Raw genomic sequence first — 12,753 nt, forward strand, 5'->3', positions numbered from 1 at the left:
TGTTCTCTTTAAGATGCACAATAAGGAAGCACTTGAAGTAAGATGGTCTGCTCCTCGGGATTCAGTAAAAACATCAGGAAGCTGACAGAAGAGGAAGAAATGTAAAAATAAATGTAAAAAATATATAAAAATAATACTTGTTAAGAACTTCCCCCTTTTTTCCTTCCCAGTGAGCCTCCCATGGCATCAGTCCTCAAGCTCCTAATAATCATAACAGCCTTGATTACCTAGTGAGCCACTTGACCCACAGCATGCAGCCACTGAAGTCAGAACTCCTGTCCTGAATGCCAGTGCTGGCTTAGTGACACACAGGTAGTGAAGCCAAGACCAGAATTACAGCCATTGAGATAGCAACTTTAAATATTATTAGTTCGGCAACAAGAGCATGTTTCTTCCCTTCAATAGGAGGCAGAAATCAGCGTATCAGCACTCCACAGCTTCTAATGCAGGTGATCGGACTGCTCTATACTATCACAAGCCATGCTGGAGAGTAATGGATGACATGAGGGGTGTGCTCAAGCCCAAAAAACAAGCACATTCGTACAACTTCAAAGAGGAGAAGGAAGACTGGCACTGCCCTTCATACAGTTATTGAAGAAAACAAGATGCACTTATAAAAGTTGCAATAGGTGGCTAGGTGGGCATCAGGTACAGAGGATCTTTGTACCTAGCCCCACCCAGCTGCCTATTGTAACCTTTACACGCAACTGTAAGTGCATCTTGTTTTCTTCAATACATGTATGAATGTCAGTGCCAGCCTTCCCTCTCCTCTTTGAAGAGCATGACTATCTTGACTATCATGTTCATAATAACTAGTGTTGTAGATTTATTGTTTTCAGTACAAACAAACCCATCTTACTGTTATACTCCTATGCTGCAGCAAACACCACCAATTAAGCACTCTACTTTAAACTAATTGCAGCTAAGAAAGGGGAAATGTTGGATGAACTTAATTTAACAATGAAAAGTAATACAGAGCAAAAAATACACCATGCCACAGGCTATGATCAAACACATCGTGATGTGTTCTGAATGATCACAACAGCTCCTTCCTTGTGGCCACTCCAAAGATTGCTGAGTGAAGTGGCCATTTAGAGAGGCACTCACTTTCATAAGCAGTGATCAATCAGTAGCATCGTTTACCTCTGATTGACCACTAATGGGTAAAAACAGATGGTAATTATTTAAAAGCACACAAGGCATTTGCTGTAATTGTTATTTTTTTTTTAGCAAAAAAAGAATTGATTTTATCCACCTGTACTACCAAAAACACATAGCACAGAAGCTGCATCAGTTTTGTGTATCAGTTCCGGAATTTTCCAGGAGAAAATGTCTGCCTCTGGTGAGCTGAGATTCTTCTTAGGAGGGGGCATGGGGCAACAACTACAAATACACTGATGGTCTCAGAAATAGTTTGTTATAAGTCAGGCAACATTATATAGTAAAAAATGTAGTAAAAAAAAAACGTATTGGCGGGTTTGCACAGAATGCATACAGGAGTCACATAGGCTTATTGGAATCAGCACTTTGACACTTTGGCTGGAAAAATGGCATTCCACATAATGTACAAAGCACACCCAGGCAGATGGTGACATTCTGTTTTATTATTTTATTTTAAAAACAGTACCTGCTGTATGTTAAATTAATTCTGTGAAATTTTTACAGTTTTATAAAAGTATGCTAAAATATTAACTGAAGAATTACGTTTAAGTAAGCAAAACAGTCACTGTTACTATGGCAATAAGAATGCAAACTCCGAGTGCCAGAAATGCCAAGAGTTTACAGAGTTTGGTCTTTTTCTGCTCCTTCTCCATCTTCTTCAATAGAGTGTCATATCCAGGTGTGTAAATATCCTCTAGCCAAAACTTTATTTCATGAGGATTCTCCTGAAAAAATATAAAGTATGTGGTCTTTAATGTTACTGTACTTGTCTTATAACCGTTTTAGAATGTATTACTGATTTAACCACTTCAGGTCCTGGAATTTTTACCCCTTTACAAGGAATCACTTAAAAAGAACCTTAACTGTAAAAAAAAAAAAAAAAAAAAAGTTTTACTTACGTGGGGCATCTACCAGCCCCCTGCAGCCATCCTGTGCCCTCGCAGTCACTCATAGCTCCTCTGGTCCCCCGCTGCCAGCTAGTTTCGTTTTTGCCGACTGGGAGTCGGCCGGCAGCCATGCGTACGTTATTACGCATCCCTGCTGGTGCAGGAAGCTATTTCAGACATCAAAAAGTAAATTTTTACGTGTTATGGGTGTAATGCGTAAAATTAAAATGTACAGCAGGGACAGTTGTCTCTGTGTAGCAGGGACAGTTGTCTCTGTGTAGCTGGGTTCATGCTTTTTGCTACTGCCCATGTGTGCAGCACGGACCCAGCCTCACACAGACAGGAGGACGGGCATGGGCGGGCGTGTGAGAGGGCGGCCGAGTGTGCACGTGCGGCAGGTGTGTGCGTGCGCACTAACAGGCGGCAGGGAATCATAGACCTAGAGCCCGTTTTTAAACGGGCAAAGGTCTGCTAATACTGTATCTAACAATCATGAACATGTTTAGGCATATAGCCCCATTTCAATAACACAGCTTTAACACAATTCTCTTTTCATATATCAATTAGAGCACTTCTGATACATTGCAGAAAGAGACGTATCTGAGAATACATACAGCATATTTAACCCCAGCCGACCACTCCACGCATATTGGCGTGAACGCGACGGCAGCCCCAGGGCCACTCCACGGCGATTGGTGTGAATGGCTGCGGGCGGGGAATTCAGGAGATCACGCGCGCATCTCTGCATGCATGACAGAGCTCCGCCTTCAGTGTCCCGGTGGCGATCGCCGCTCGGAGACTGTTAGACGGCGAAACTGCCGTTTATTAACATTGTACAGCACTGCGATGTACAGCAGCGCTGTACTGGGGACAGCTGTGTGACACGGCTGCTCCCCTGGCACTCACAAAAGTGATCCGTTGTCATAGGCTGAAGCCTATGACAGCTGATCACGCTGATTGGCTGGCCGGGGGAGGGAGGATGGTAAAGTAAATTAAAAAATAGTCGAATTTATTTAAAAAATAATGAAATAATTATTTATTTTAAAAAAACAAACATCTGGGAGCGATCAGAGGACACCCTGTTGGTGGTGAGAAAAAGGAGGGGGGGGGGAATCACTTGTGTGCTGAGTTGTGTGGCCCTGCAGCTAGGCCTTAAAGCTGCAGTGGACTATTAAGTTAAAAATGGCCTGGTTACTAGGGGGGTTTAACACCGCGGTCCTCAAGTGGTTAAATTGTGCAGCATTTTGTTTTTTTAACACAATATAAATCTTAATGGCCAGCTCTAATAACTATCTATGTGATACATCAAATTGAGTAATGGCTGGTTTCCACCAGGAGGATTTAGGGGTTTGGCTGCAGAAATCTGCAACATGCCATCCATCTTCGCACTGCACTGCAAGTCACTCAAGAAATAGGCAGTGTCTCCCCATGTAGCTCGTATATGGAAAAAATGCCTCAAATCTGTATATAGTGGAAGAGGGCCCTTGGGCTTAAAGTGAATCCGAGGTGAAAATAAACTGATGAGATAAACAATTGTATTTATCCTCCTTCTCCTAAACATGACTCTCATGGTTTTATTTTTAAAATACAAGATATATTGACCTATTTAGATCTCCCCCTGCTCGCAGGTGTTGTTTATTTGCACACAGCAACAGAACACGGAAGCCAGGGCACTGCTCTACATGCAGCGGCCAGCTTCACTGTTCTGTTGCTGTGGCAACAATGAAACTCTGCGGCTCCCGGAACTACTGATTTGAACAGCAGGGGGGAAGTTTGTGTGTGGGCCAAAGTGCAGGGGCTCCGGCGCATCACGGAGAGCTGGTATTGGCTGTTGAGAGGAGGGGTGGGGAGAGTACATCTATGTGTATGGAGGGGGGATCCGGGCTCCTGGCTTTTGAGCAGCTGGTTGGGACAGCATGTATGTTGTTCGGGAGGGAGGATGGAGAATTGGATTGGGCCAGTCTGTAAATAAAAAAAAAACGCTGCCAGGACCGGGGCCCCAGACCCCTCTCCCCCTCCTTGGCTCTGGACCCCATAGCAGCCACTTTAAATGCTATGGTTATCCCTACACCAGTGCTTTGAATCCAGGAATCAGGCTTAAATTGTTTAACCAAGCAAGTGATGAGTAAACATACCAATAAAACTCCCTCCCCTACTGAACCCTATGCAGATTGACTGTGATTATTAGCTCATCTGAAAATAGTGACATGACTCTGTAAAGTGCAGCGGAATATGTCAGATGAGATTTTTGTCTGTTAAACATTGGAAATTAGGTTGCCAACTTTGGGGGCTTTGCCTGTGGATGCAATGATGCATTCAGTGGCAGCTGGCTCATCTCCAGGTTCCTGAAGTGAAGAGGGTGGTATCCCTTAGGACCCGTTGGCTGCTATGGTGCATCGTAATGAATTGGGACCACTGCCACTGCAAACAAAAGCCAAGACCTTCGGCTTTCCAAGAATGGTTAGATCTTGCCAGGGGAGCAAATAAGGTGAACAGGAGGCTGCCAAAATTGTTGATGGTATAATATGTGGGTATCAAATAAAAAAAATAGTATGAACAGAATGCTAAAGAAAGAATGGTGTAAGTAAGCAGGTCCATCTGGGTCAGCAGTTCTCTCTGTGAGGGAGCTCTATGCATCATGGGATGGGCCTTAAGCAGACATAAAATGCCTAAATTATGTAAACAACATTTTAAAGGTGCATACACACACACACACACACACACACACACACGCACGCACGCACGCACACACACACACACACACATTAATATGTTAATATTTATTTGATCAACTTTTTTTTTACTCATTGTAATAATATACAATATTTACATGTTCAGGGGCCCATCAATTTGATTGTGACTATAATAAAGTTCTACACAAAAGTTCCAACTCATCTGGATTATACAATAGTTCCTGCCCTATATACTGTACCAGACAATTCTTTATAAACTAAAATGAACAATTAAAAAAACGATACTTTCACTTTAGATCTGCATACCTTCATGTACCGAGAAAGTCTGGGATTTGGAGATTGCTTATCATAGTCCAGAACAGTCCACGATGGCTGCTTTTTAGTGGGTATAACTTTCTCTTCATTTCCCAAATCCAGATACAGGGGATTGCTTTTAATTGTAGATTTCAGAACTTCTGGAGTAAAATGTTCACGCAAGGCTTTGTCTACTATGGCAGGGATTTCTGTCTTTGCTGTTTGTGGTGGCTCTATAACATTGGCATTATCGTTCTGAAGTCAAAGACAAGAAGATTAAACATATAACATTTCCCAATTAATGCATTTATTATACAAAATACAGTAGCTTACATAACATTGATGTTTGAGATGTTTCAAGGTAGTTCCAGGCATGAGTTCATACAGTCACATACCTTGGCTATGGGGGAGGGACAATGATGCGGCACACACTGTAGCAGCTTCCAGTAAGCAGTGTAGAGAGGGGAACAATGCTCTCAGACATTGCAAGACCTAGCATGCAAAATCTTTAAGTGATCTAATGGTGCCCATACATGGTACAATTTTTTTCATCCAATCTTACCATTTCTATGTAGTATAAGGGTAAATTAAGTGAATGTACTGAAAGGATATTTAGGCAGTTCCCTTATATTACATAGAAATGGTAAGATTGGATGAAAAAATTGTATCATATATAGGCATCATTAGGCTTTAGAGCTGGTTACACTGAATCCGCTGTTGTCAGTTATAAGTGAACTGACGACTAATGTGCAGCCCAGGTGAAGGAAATGTCCATGTTTCCCTATGGGTCAGTTCACATCCACGCAATTTACTGACATTTTTTTTCACAGTGCACTGCTGCAGAACAACTGATCAGTTAAAACCCATTTGTTTTTCAGCGTTTAGTGTAAACCAGCCCTTAGCCTTACTTTTCAATAGTTATAGAAACAGCTCCTGTGGAGGGAAGTATTATTGGCTAAAGCTGAATTAAGTCAGCTCTATTCCTGAGTTTTTTAATGCTTTACTCCTGGCCCAAATATTTTTCACATGTGTGTGAAGCTATGTATACACACTGGGCTATTGTTATTTAAAACAAATGAGGACCAATGGATTGGCAGACAATCTGTCCAAACATTCAGAAATATGAACTGATGCAACCTGGCAGAGCCAATCGGTCTTACGTGATGGTGTGTGCACAAGTATCAGCACATGGCAAATGACCATGTGACTGTGAGCACAAGTGCAGGTAGCACAAACTCTTGAGTGCTTTTGGCAGCTAAACCATTACACTGCCTCATTTCATTGCCTCATTTTCAGCATGTGCGATCGATACTTGAGACCAATTTCAGCCCAAAATTGGTCGCATTGTCCATTGGGCATGTTCTTGGCGGCACCAATTTTCATTCAATACAATTATAATAATCAAATCGGGTGGTCGAGCGGCTGCCAAGTTGCCTTATGTATGGCCTCCTCATTTGTTTTAAATAAAGATAGTCCAGCTTATGTATGTAGCTACTAGAGATCTATAAGAGCAGAGGTAGAATGCAAAGGGAGGGAAATGTGTTAGGATCATTGCCAAGCTGCTGTGTGAATCTGCTGTTTGGATGGAATAACATCATTGTTTCCTGCCTCTGCTCAGTAGAGTGTTGAGGAAATGTACAGGCATTGTGACAATTAGTGACAGCCAGGGGCGGAGCAATAGCCATAGCAGCCATAGCAACTGCTAAGGCGCCCTAGTGAAGAGGAGGCCCAGATGATTTTTTAATGTGGTCACTATTAACTTTGCATTGTTGCTTCACCCTCTGACTTTGTCTCAGTGCTCATGGGCTATGTGCAGCGTGCATTCCATGAGTATGTAAATTGACCAATCAACTCATATTCATAGTGTAGGGGCAGGTAGCATTGCCCACAAATATGTTGCTATGGGGCCCCATAATGTCTAGTTACGGCAACTAGTGACAGCAGTTGAAATTCTATATCCGTACAAGATGGAAAAGAAGACTTGCAATGACTTGGAAGTGTGACTCTCCTTCCGACGTTATGCAGCATGTGAGGCCTAAAACCTGCATGCTAAAACCACGGAGGGTATGGTGAACCTCTTGCTGCATAAAAATGGTGGCTATTCACCTTCACATCCCAGGGAAAAAGCAGCAACCACGGGTTAAGACAAGGACAAGGCTTGTGGAAGAGGAATTCCAGACAGAGGAGGGTGGCTATGATGAGAGGCAATATCACTAAAATGACTCAAACTTAAAGAAATACATCGAGATTGAAATCAGCATCTGCACAAAAGTTATTTTACCTACAGAGATATTGATGAGCTGAGCAGATGGGTGAATGTGAAGCTTTCTTATATATCTTTGAATACATTTGTATCACCAAGTATCACCAGGGAGGAATGGACAAAGATGTGTGCTGAAATGCTGTCTAGGCATAACTGTGGGGACTCTTTCTGTTCTCTTACAAAGACCTGTTCCTATTTAGAGGCACCAGTGACCAGATTGGCAGAGTGTTCTGTAAAATGCATTTTCACTGGCAAAACCTCAAAATGGGAACATCTAAACCAGCAGTTCCTCATGGCGTAGATCTGCGATTGGCCGACAATGGATGTAAAAAAGTGCATTATGGGCTGCAATCAACAGACCCTCCTGGGGGCAGCTAAATTAGCTTATAACATTCTGGAGTCCAGTCCTGAGATGAGAGAAAGGGAAAATCACTTAAAAAATAACAAAGAGCTTCAGAGTTTGAATAACCCCCCTCTTACCTGTACAGATGCTCCTTGTTTTCAGTTTCGATCCTCTGGCCATCCTGTCCCACCAGTAGCCATTTCAACAACACAGCATTCTTTATTCTACTATTTTACAGTGGTAATTTTCATTTACTATAGCTAAACCTAACTCTCCTGTCACACAGAACCCTGCCTGCCACTGCTTAAACCCAACCACCCCCCCTGCCTAACCGTAATTGTCCCGCTGCCATTAATCCTCTTCCTGATGCCACACCGTAACAGCCCCTATTTTCCCTGGTGCAAACCCCCTTCCTGATGCCTAACCTTAATTGTCCCCCGGCCGCAAACCCACCACAAAAAACACAAAATATTGAGAGCCGTCATAAGTGCCCATACAAATATTGTATACAGTAGGAAATCTGTAACATTCATGTGTAACTGACAAGCGGACACAACTGCGTAAGTGGACTCAGGCCCTGACAGTTTTGCATTGTTGTCAATTGTTTTTTTTTGCATGTGAAAAAAGCATTCATGTGGAAACTAACCCATTAATTACACATTGCTTGGTGTATTTGCCTTTTTAAAACAGAAGGAAATCTGCAATAATTCAGCTATAAGTGAACATTTGTGGTTACCCACAATGCACTATTACTGAATATGCAAATTATCCCTTTTCGCCCTTGGTAAGCCAAGCAAGCATCCAGAACCGCTGGTGTGTAGCAAGCCTATAGCTTTAAATTTTACACAGCCATATCAAACCCACATGTAGACAGCCTGTTTCAGACTTTTGGTCCTCATCAGTACATGGCAGTGTTTGATAAGACTGTATGAGATAGGGCTTGGACCAGTACAACAGAGTAACCAAGCAGCTCAGGGTGACCTCTAAATAACATTGGTTGCAGTTTTCCTGTTCAGAAAATGCACAGAAAAACTGACGAGTGGAGACAGGCCCTAAGTGTGGCCCTGCTAGTTGAGCTTCAGAGGGTGTTGCTACATGAATCTTCATGTTCAAAGCAAATTTTATGTTCCTAACCATACAGTTCCAACTAAAAGGACAACAGTAACTAGAGGGCTGTGGAAGTTGCAATATTTATTTCCTTTTAAGCAATACCAGTTGCCTGGCTGCCCTGCTTATACTCTGCCTCTAATACTTTTAGCCATAGACCCTGAACAAGCTTGCAGCATATCAGGTGTTTCTGAGATTGGTAGAAGACTAGTCACATGCTTGTTTCTGTCACTACTGAAGCCAAATACATCAGCATGGTTGCCAGAAAACTGGTTTTGTCTTAAAGTACTCCTAAACCGGGTTGTAAATGATATACTTGTTATACTGTTTAATTCCTGGTGCTGACATATCTCACAGCACCTTCCTCCCCCTTCAGCGCCCCCTGTGTCCCCCATTATGCTCAGCCGAAATAGTCAACTTGAGCAGAACATTAATGATGGGCGGGGAGGAAGTGTCAGTACTTCCTCTTCTCTGCCCATCATTAGCTTCACCCCCTGCACTCGCAGCTTAACCACTTAAGGACCAGGGCATTTTTCACTGATCTGTACTGGGTGGGCCCTCCAGCCCGCAGCACAGATCAGGTTTGAGGCAGGACGATCAGACTCCCCCCCTTTTTTCCCCACTAGGGGGATGTCCTGCTGGGGGGGTCTGATCGCCGCCTCTCTGTGTGGCTGAGTGGGGGGGGGACCCCTCAAAGCCCCCCTCCGCAGAGCTATTCCTCCCTCTCTCTCCTTCCCTCCCTCCCCTTCGTTCCATGGGCAGCACAGGATGCCTATCAGATGCCAGCGGTCCCCGGCCAATCAGAGGCCGAGGATCGCCAATCTCCTTTACGGTGCTGCTGAAACAGCAGCGCCGTAGGATGTAAACACAGGGGATTTCTTCCCCGCGTGTTTACATTTCGCCTGCGAGCTGCGATCGGAGGCTCGCAGGCTGTTCACGGAGACACCCTCCGTGAACTGACATGGAACGGCCGCTCAAACAAGCGGCTGTTTCCATGGAAACACCACTGCGACCTGCCGACTCCTATCGGCGTTAGGCGGCCGTTAAGTGCTTAAAGTTCCGAACTGACCTCAATTATCACAAGCCCGCACACAGCGTTCAGGGGAGCTGAGCTGTGTGCGAGCTTGTGATAATTGAGGTCAGATTGGAAATGTAAGCTGCGAGTGCAGGGGGCGGAGCTAAGGATCGGCAGAGAGGAGGAAGTACTGACACTTCCTCCCCGCCCATCATCGAAGACTCAGTAGAGCGGGGGATAGAGGGGAAGTTGGATAGGGAGGAGGATTGTGCTGTGATATGTCACAGTACAAGTAATCAAATAATATATAAAAAGTTTAGGGCCACTTTAAAGTAAATAAATATGGCAGCCTCCATATTCTTCTCACTTAAGTTGTCCTATACAGTATACATATAGAAAATGTTTAACTGTATACTGTGTTCAACAGCATGTTATGTTATGTTTCACAGAGAATATACGTGTGAAGCAAGCCCTGCAATAAGTTATTTGTAGAGAGGGAGGTATATGTGAGCAGCACTCACCTGTCGATACACTCTGTTGTGCCAGTGCTGTGAATACAAAGCTGTAGAGTTGAATAAAGTCTTCACATCTAGCCGGAGGAATTTGTCGGGGTGATTGTTATTCGGCAGCACAGAGAGATCCATGTTTTCGCTTCATTACGGTAAGGAAGACTGTTAGACCTTCACGCAGCTGCTGCATGCAGTCTGAATTATAGATGAAAGGAACAATGATCTCACAGGTGAATGGAGCTGAAACCCATCACTAGCTGTGAGAACACTCAGATGATGCTGTCAGGCAAAACACATTCATGTCTGAGGAGAAATTCATTTCATACTTAAGAAGTGAATATCTAAGGGGTGCTTAAAAATAGTCAGTCAGTCCCACCATGTAAATGATGCAAGGTCTGGCAGTTGCTAGAGAAACAAACCATCCAACTGCTTGCTATATCTATAGAGGGCTTCAGTGTGGAGATCTCTGTAGGTGAGTTCCCAGGCCTGCACATCTGCTGCAGCAGTGAGGAAATGCACAAACTCTCTCAGCTGCACTAGTCATTTAATCTATAATGTAAAAAATTTAGCAGCAGTGGCAACACCCCCAAGGTGGGAACACACTGCACCAGAAAAGAAGGCATAGGGACTGATTTACCAAACATGCACTTAGGTATTATCTACAGGAAAACAAAATCAGCCAATCCATGAAAAGTGTAGACTACTTAAAGGGAACCCAAAGTGAAATAAAAGATGACCGTTTAAGTTACCTGGGGTTTCTACCAGCCCCCTGCAGTCCTTCTGTGCCCACACCATCATTCAATGCTCCTCTGTTCAGCTGTAGCGCCCTTCTGACAGCTACATGCATGGCCCCAGGCCGCATGCTTCCTGATTGCGCTCCCGTGGATGGGAGCATTCTGCGCAGGTGCATTATGTAAAAATCGCTACTGCGCATGCGCAGAATACTCCCAGCTATGGGAGCATGACTAAGGAGGCGTGGCCGGGGCATTTGCAGTAGCCCGCGACCAGCCGAGTCGGGCAGCTTTCAGAAGGTTACCGCTGCTGAACATAGCAGTGTGGAATGACCACAAGGGGACTGGAGTACTTCAGGGGCTGAAAGAAGCCCCAGGTAAGTTAAATTGGTACCCTTCTTAAGTTTAAAAAGTGATTGCACATGTGCTCTTGATTGTATCGGGTGATTGCTCGTAAGCATGGTATAAAATAGGTAGGCCCCACTCAATTAACTTTTTCTACTGAGTTTTCTCCTATGTAATATTTTTACTCATCAATTAAATGCATTTTAAGCCACCAGCAAGCAAGACAATGCTCAAAATAATTTTGATATTACTTTTCCACTGCCTTTTTTCCTACTTTTTCAATTGTAAAGTGCTAAAAAGTTATTTTAAAGAGAAGATGAAAAATCACCTCTTAAGAGAAAGCTCGGGAGAAAAAGTTAATTGAATAATGGCCATAATCTCTGAAAAGCTTTGTCAGCAAACTGACTGCATTTTAGAACCTTGCGTTGTGTATAGAAGCTCTTAAAGTGACTCCGAGCTCAACAAAAAAATAAAAGTTGTACTCACCAGGGGCTTTTTCCAGCCCAGTGCTGGTCGGGAGGTCCCACGCCGGGATCCTGGCTCCTCTCCTCTCCTTCTCCCCGCTCCGGAATGGCTGACAGGCCGCAGCCCGGGCGACACTCTCCCGAGGGCTGCTCCTTCCGCATATGACGCGGATTACGTCACACGCCGGCCGCCTCGCGTCATCATGGCGGCCGGCGTGAAAGTACTGCGCATGCGTGCTTTAATCGCGCATGCGCAGTACTTTCACGCCGGCCGCCGTGATGACGCGAGGCGGCCGGCGTGTGACGTAATCCGCGTCATATGCGGAAGGAGCAGCCCGACACTCGGGAGAGTGTCGCCCGGGCTGCGGCCTGTCAGCCATTCCGGAGCGGGGAGAAGGAGAGGAGCCAGGACGCCGGCGTGGGACCTCCCGACCAGCACTGGGCTGGAGAAAGCCCCTGGTGAGTACAACTTTTATTTTTTAGATGAGCTCGGAGTCCCTTTAAGGGATATATGAAAAAATATAAGGTATTGCAGCTTTACTTACCTAGGACTTCTTCCAGCTCTTAGAAGTCTTTGTGTCCCTCGGCACAGTTCCACAGTCACCCAGTTGTCAGCTGTCCCCTCCGTAGCAGCGGACAGGTCAGCGGTTTCTGTGCATGCGCCGCCCATGGTCAGGAGCGATCTGCACAGGCACAGTGCTAATATGGAGGCTGTTACGAGGGGACAACTGATGACTGGGTGGTTGCGGAACTGGTCCAAGAGACACAGAGACTTCTAAGAGCTGGAAGAAGCCCCAGGTAAGTAAAGCTGCAATACTTTATATCACCTCTTGTATCCTTTAACACATCACTGTATCCTCCCACAATTTAAATAAACCTTTCTAAATGTGTGACTCCCTAATTAAATTGTTACATCGATTCTGTCAACTTTTTTATTTTTT

At 44.4% G+C, this 12,753-nt stretch overlaps 1 protein-coding gene across 1 annotated transcript; it reads right to left on the reverse strand.

Moving 5' to 3' along the window:
• Positions 1-1,589: 1,589 nt before the first annotated feature.
• Positions 1,590-10,659, reverse strand: MINAR2 (membrane integral NOTCH2 associated receptor 2). The gene is made up of 3 exons (XM_068271646.1): positions 10,285-10,659; positions 5,048-5,290; positions 1,590-1,886 (listed from the first exon to the last, which is right to left on the reverse strand). The coding sequence occupies exons 1-3, from the start codon at positions 10,405-10,407 to the stop codon at positions 1,707-1,709; spliced, it is 546 nt and encodes a 181-aa protein (XP_068127747.1). The 5' UTR covers positions 10,408-10,659; the 3' UTR covers positions 1,590-1,706.
• Positions 10,660-12,753: the final 2,094 nt, after the last annotated feature.

This window comes from Hyperolius riggenbachi, chromosome 1 (assembly GCF_040937935.1).
Source record: "Hyperolius riggenbachi isolate aHypRig1 chromosome 1, aHypRig1.pri, whole genome shotgun sequence".
NCBI lineage: Eukaryota > Metazoa > Chordata > Amphibia > Anura > Hyperoliidae > Hyperolius > Hyperolius riggenbachi.

Coding starts and splice junctions, on each gene's coding strand:
- MINAR2 (XM_068271646.1), bottom strand. CDS start 10,407: ATGGATCTCTCTGTGCTGCCGAATAACAATCACCCCGACAAATTCCTC. Junction 5,291..10,284: donor ACAACAGAGTGTATCGACAG/GTGAGTGCTGCT, acceptor CTTTGACTTCAG/AACGATAATGCCAATGTTAT. Junction 1,887..5,047: donor GACTTTCTCGGTACATGAAG/GTATGCAGATCT, acceptor ATATTTTTTCAG/GAGAATCCTCATGAAATAAA.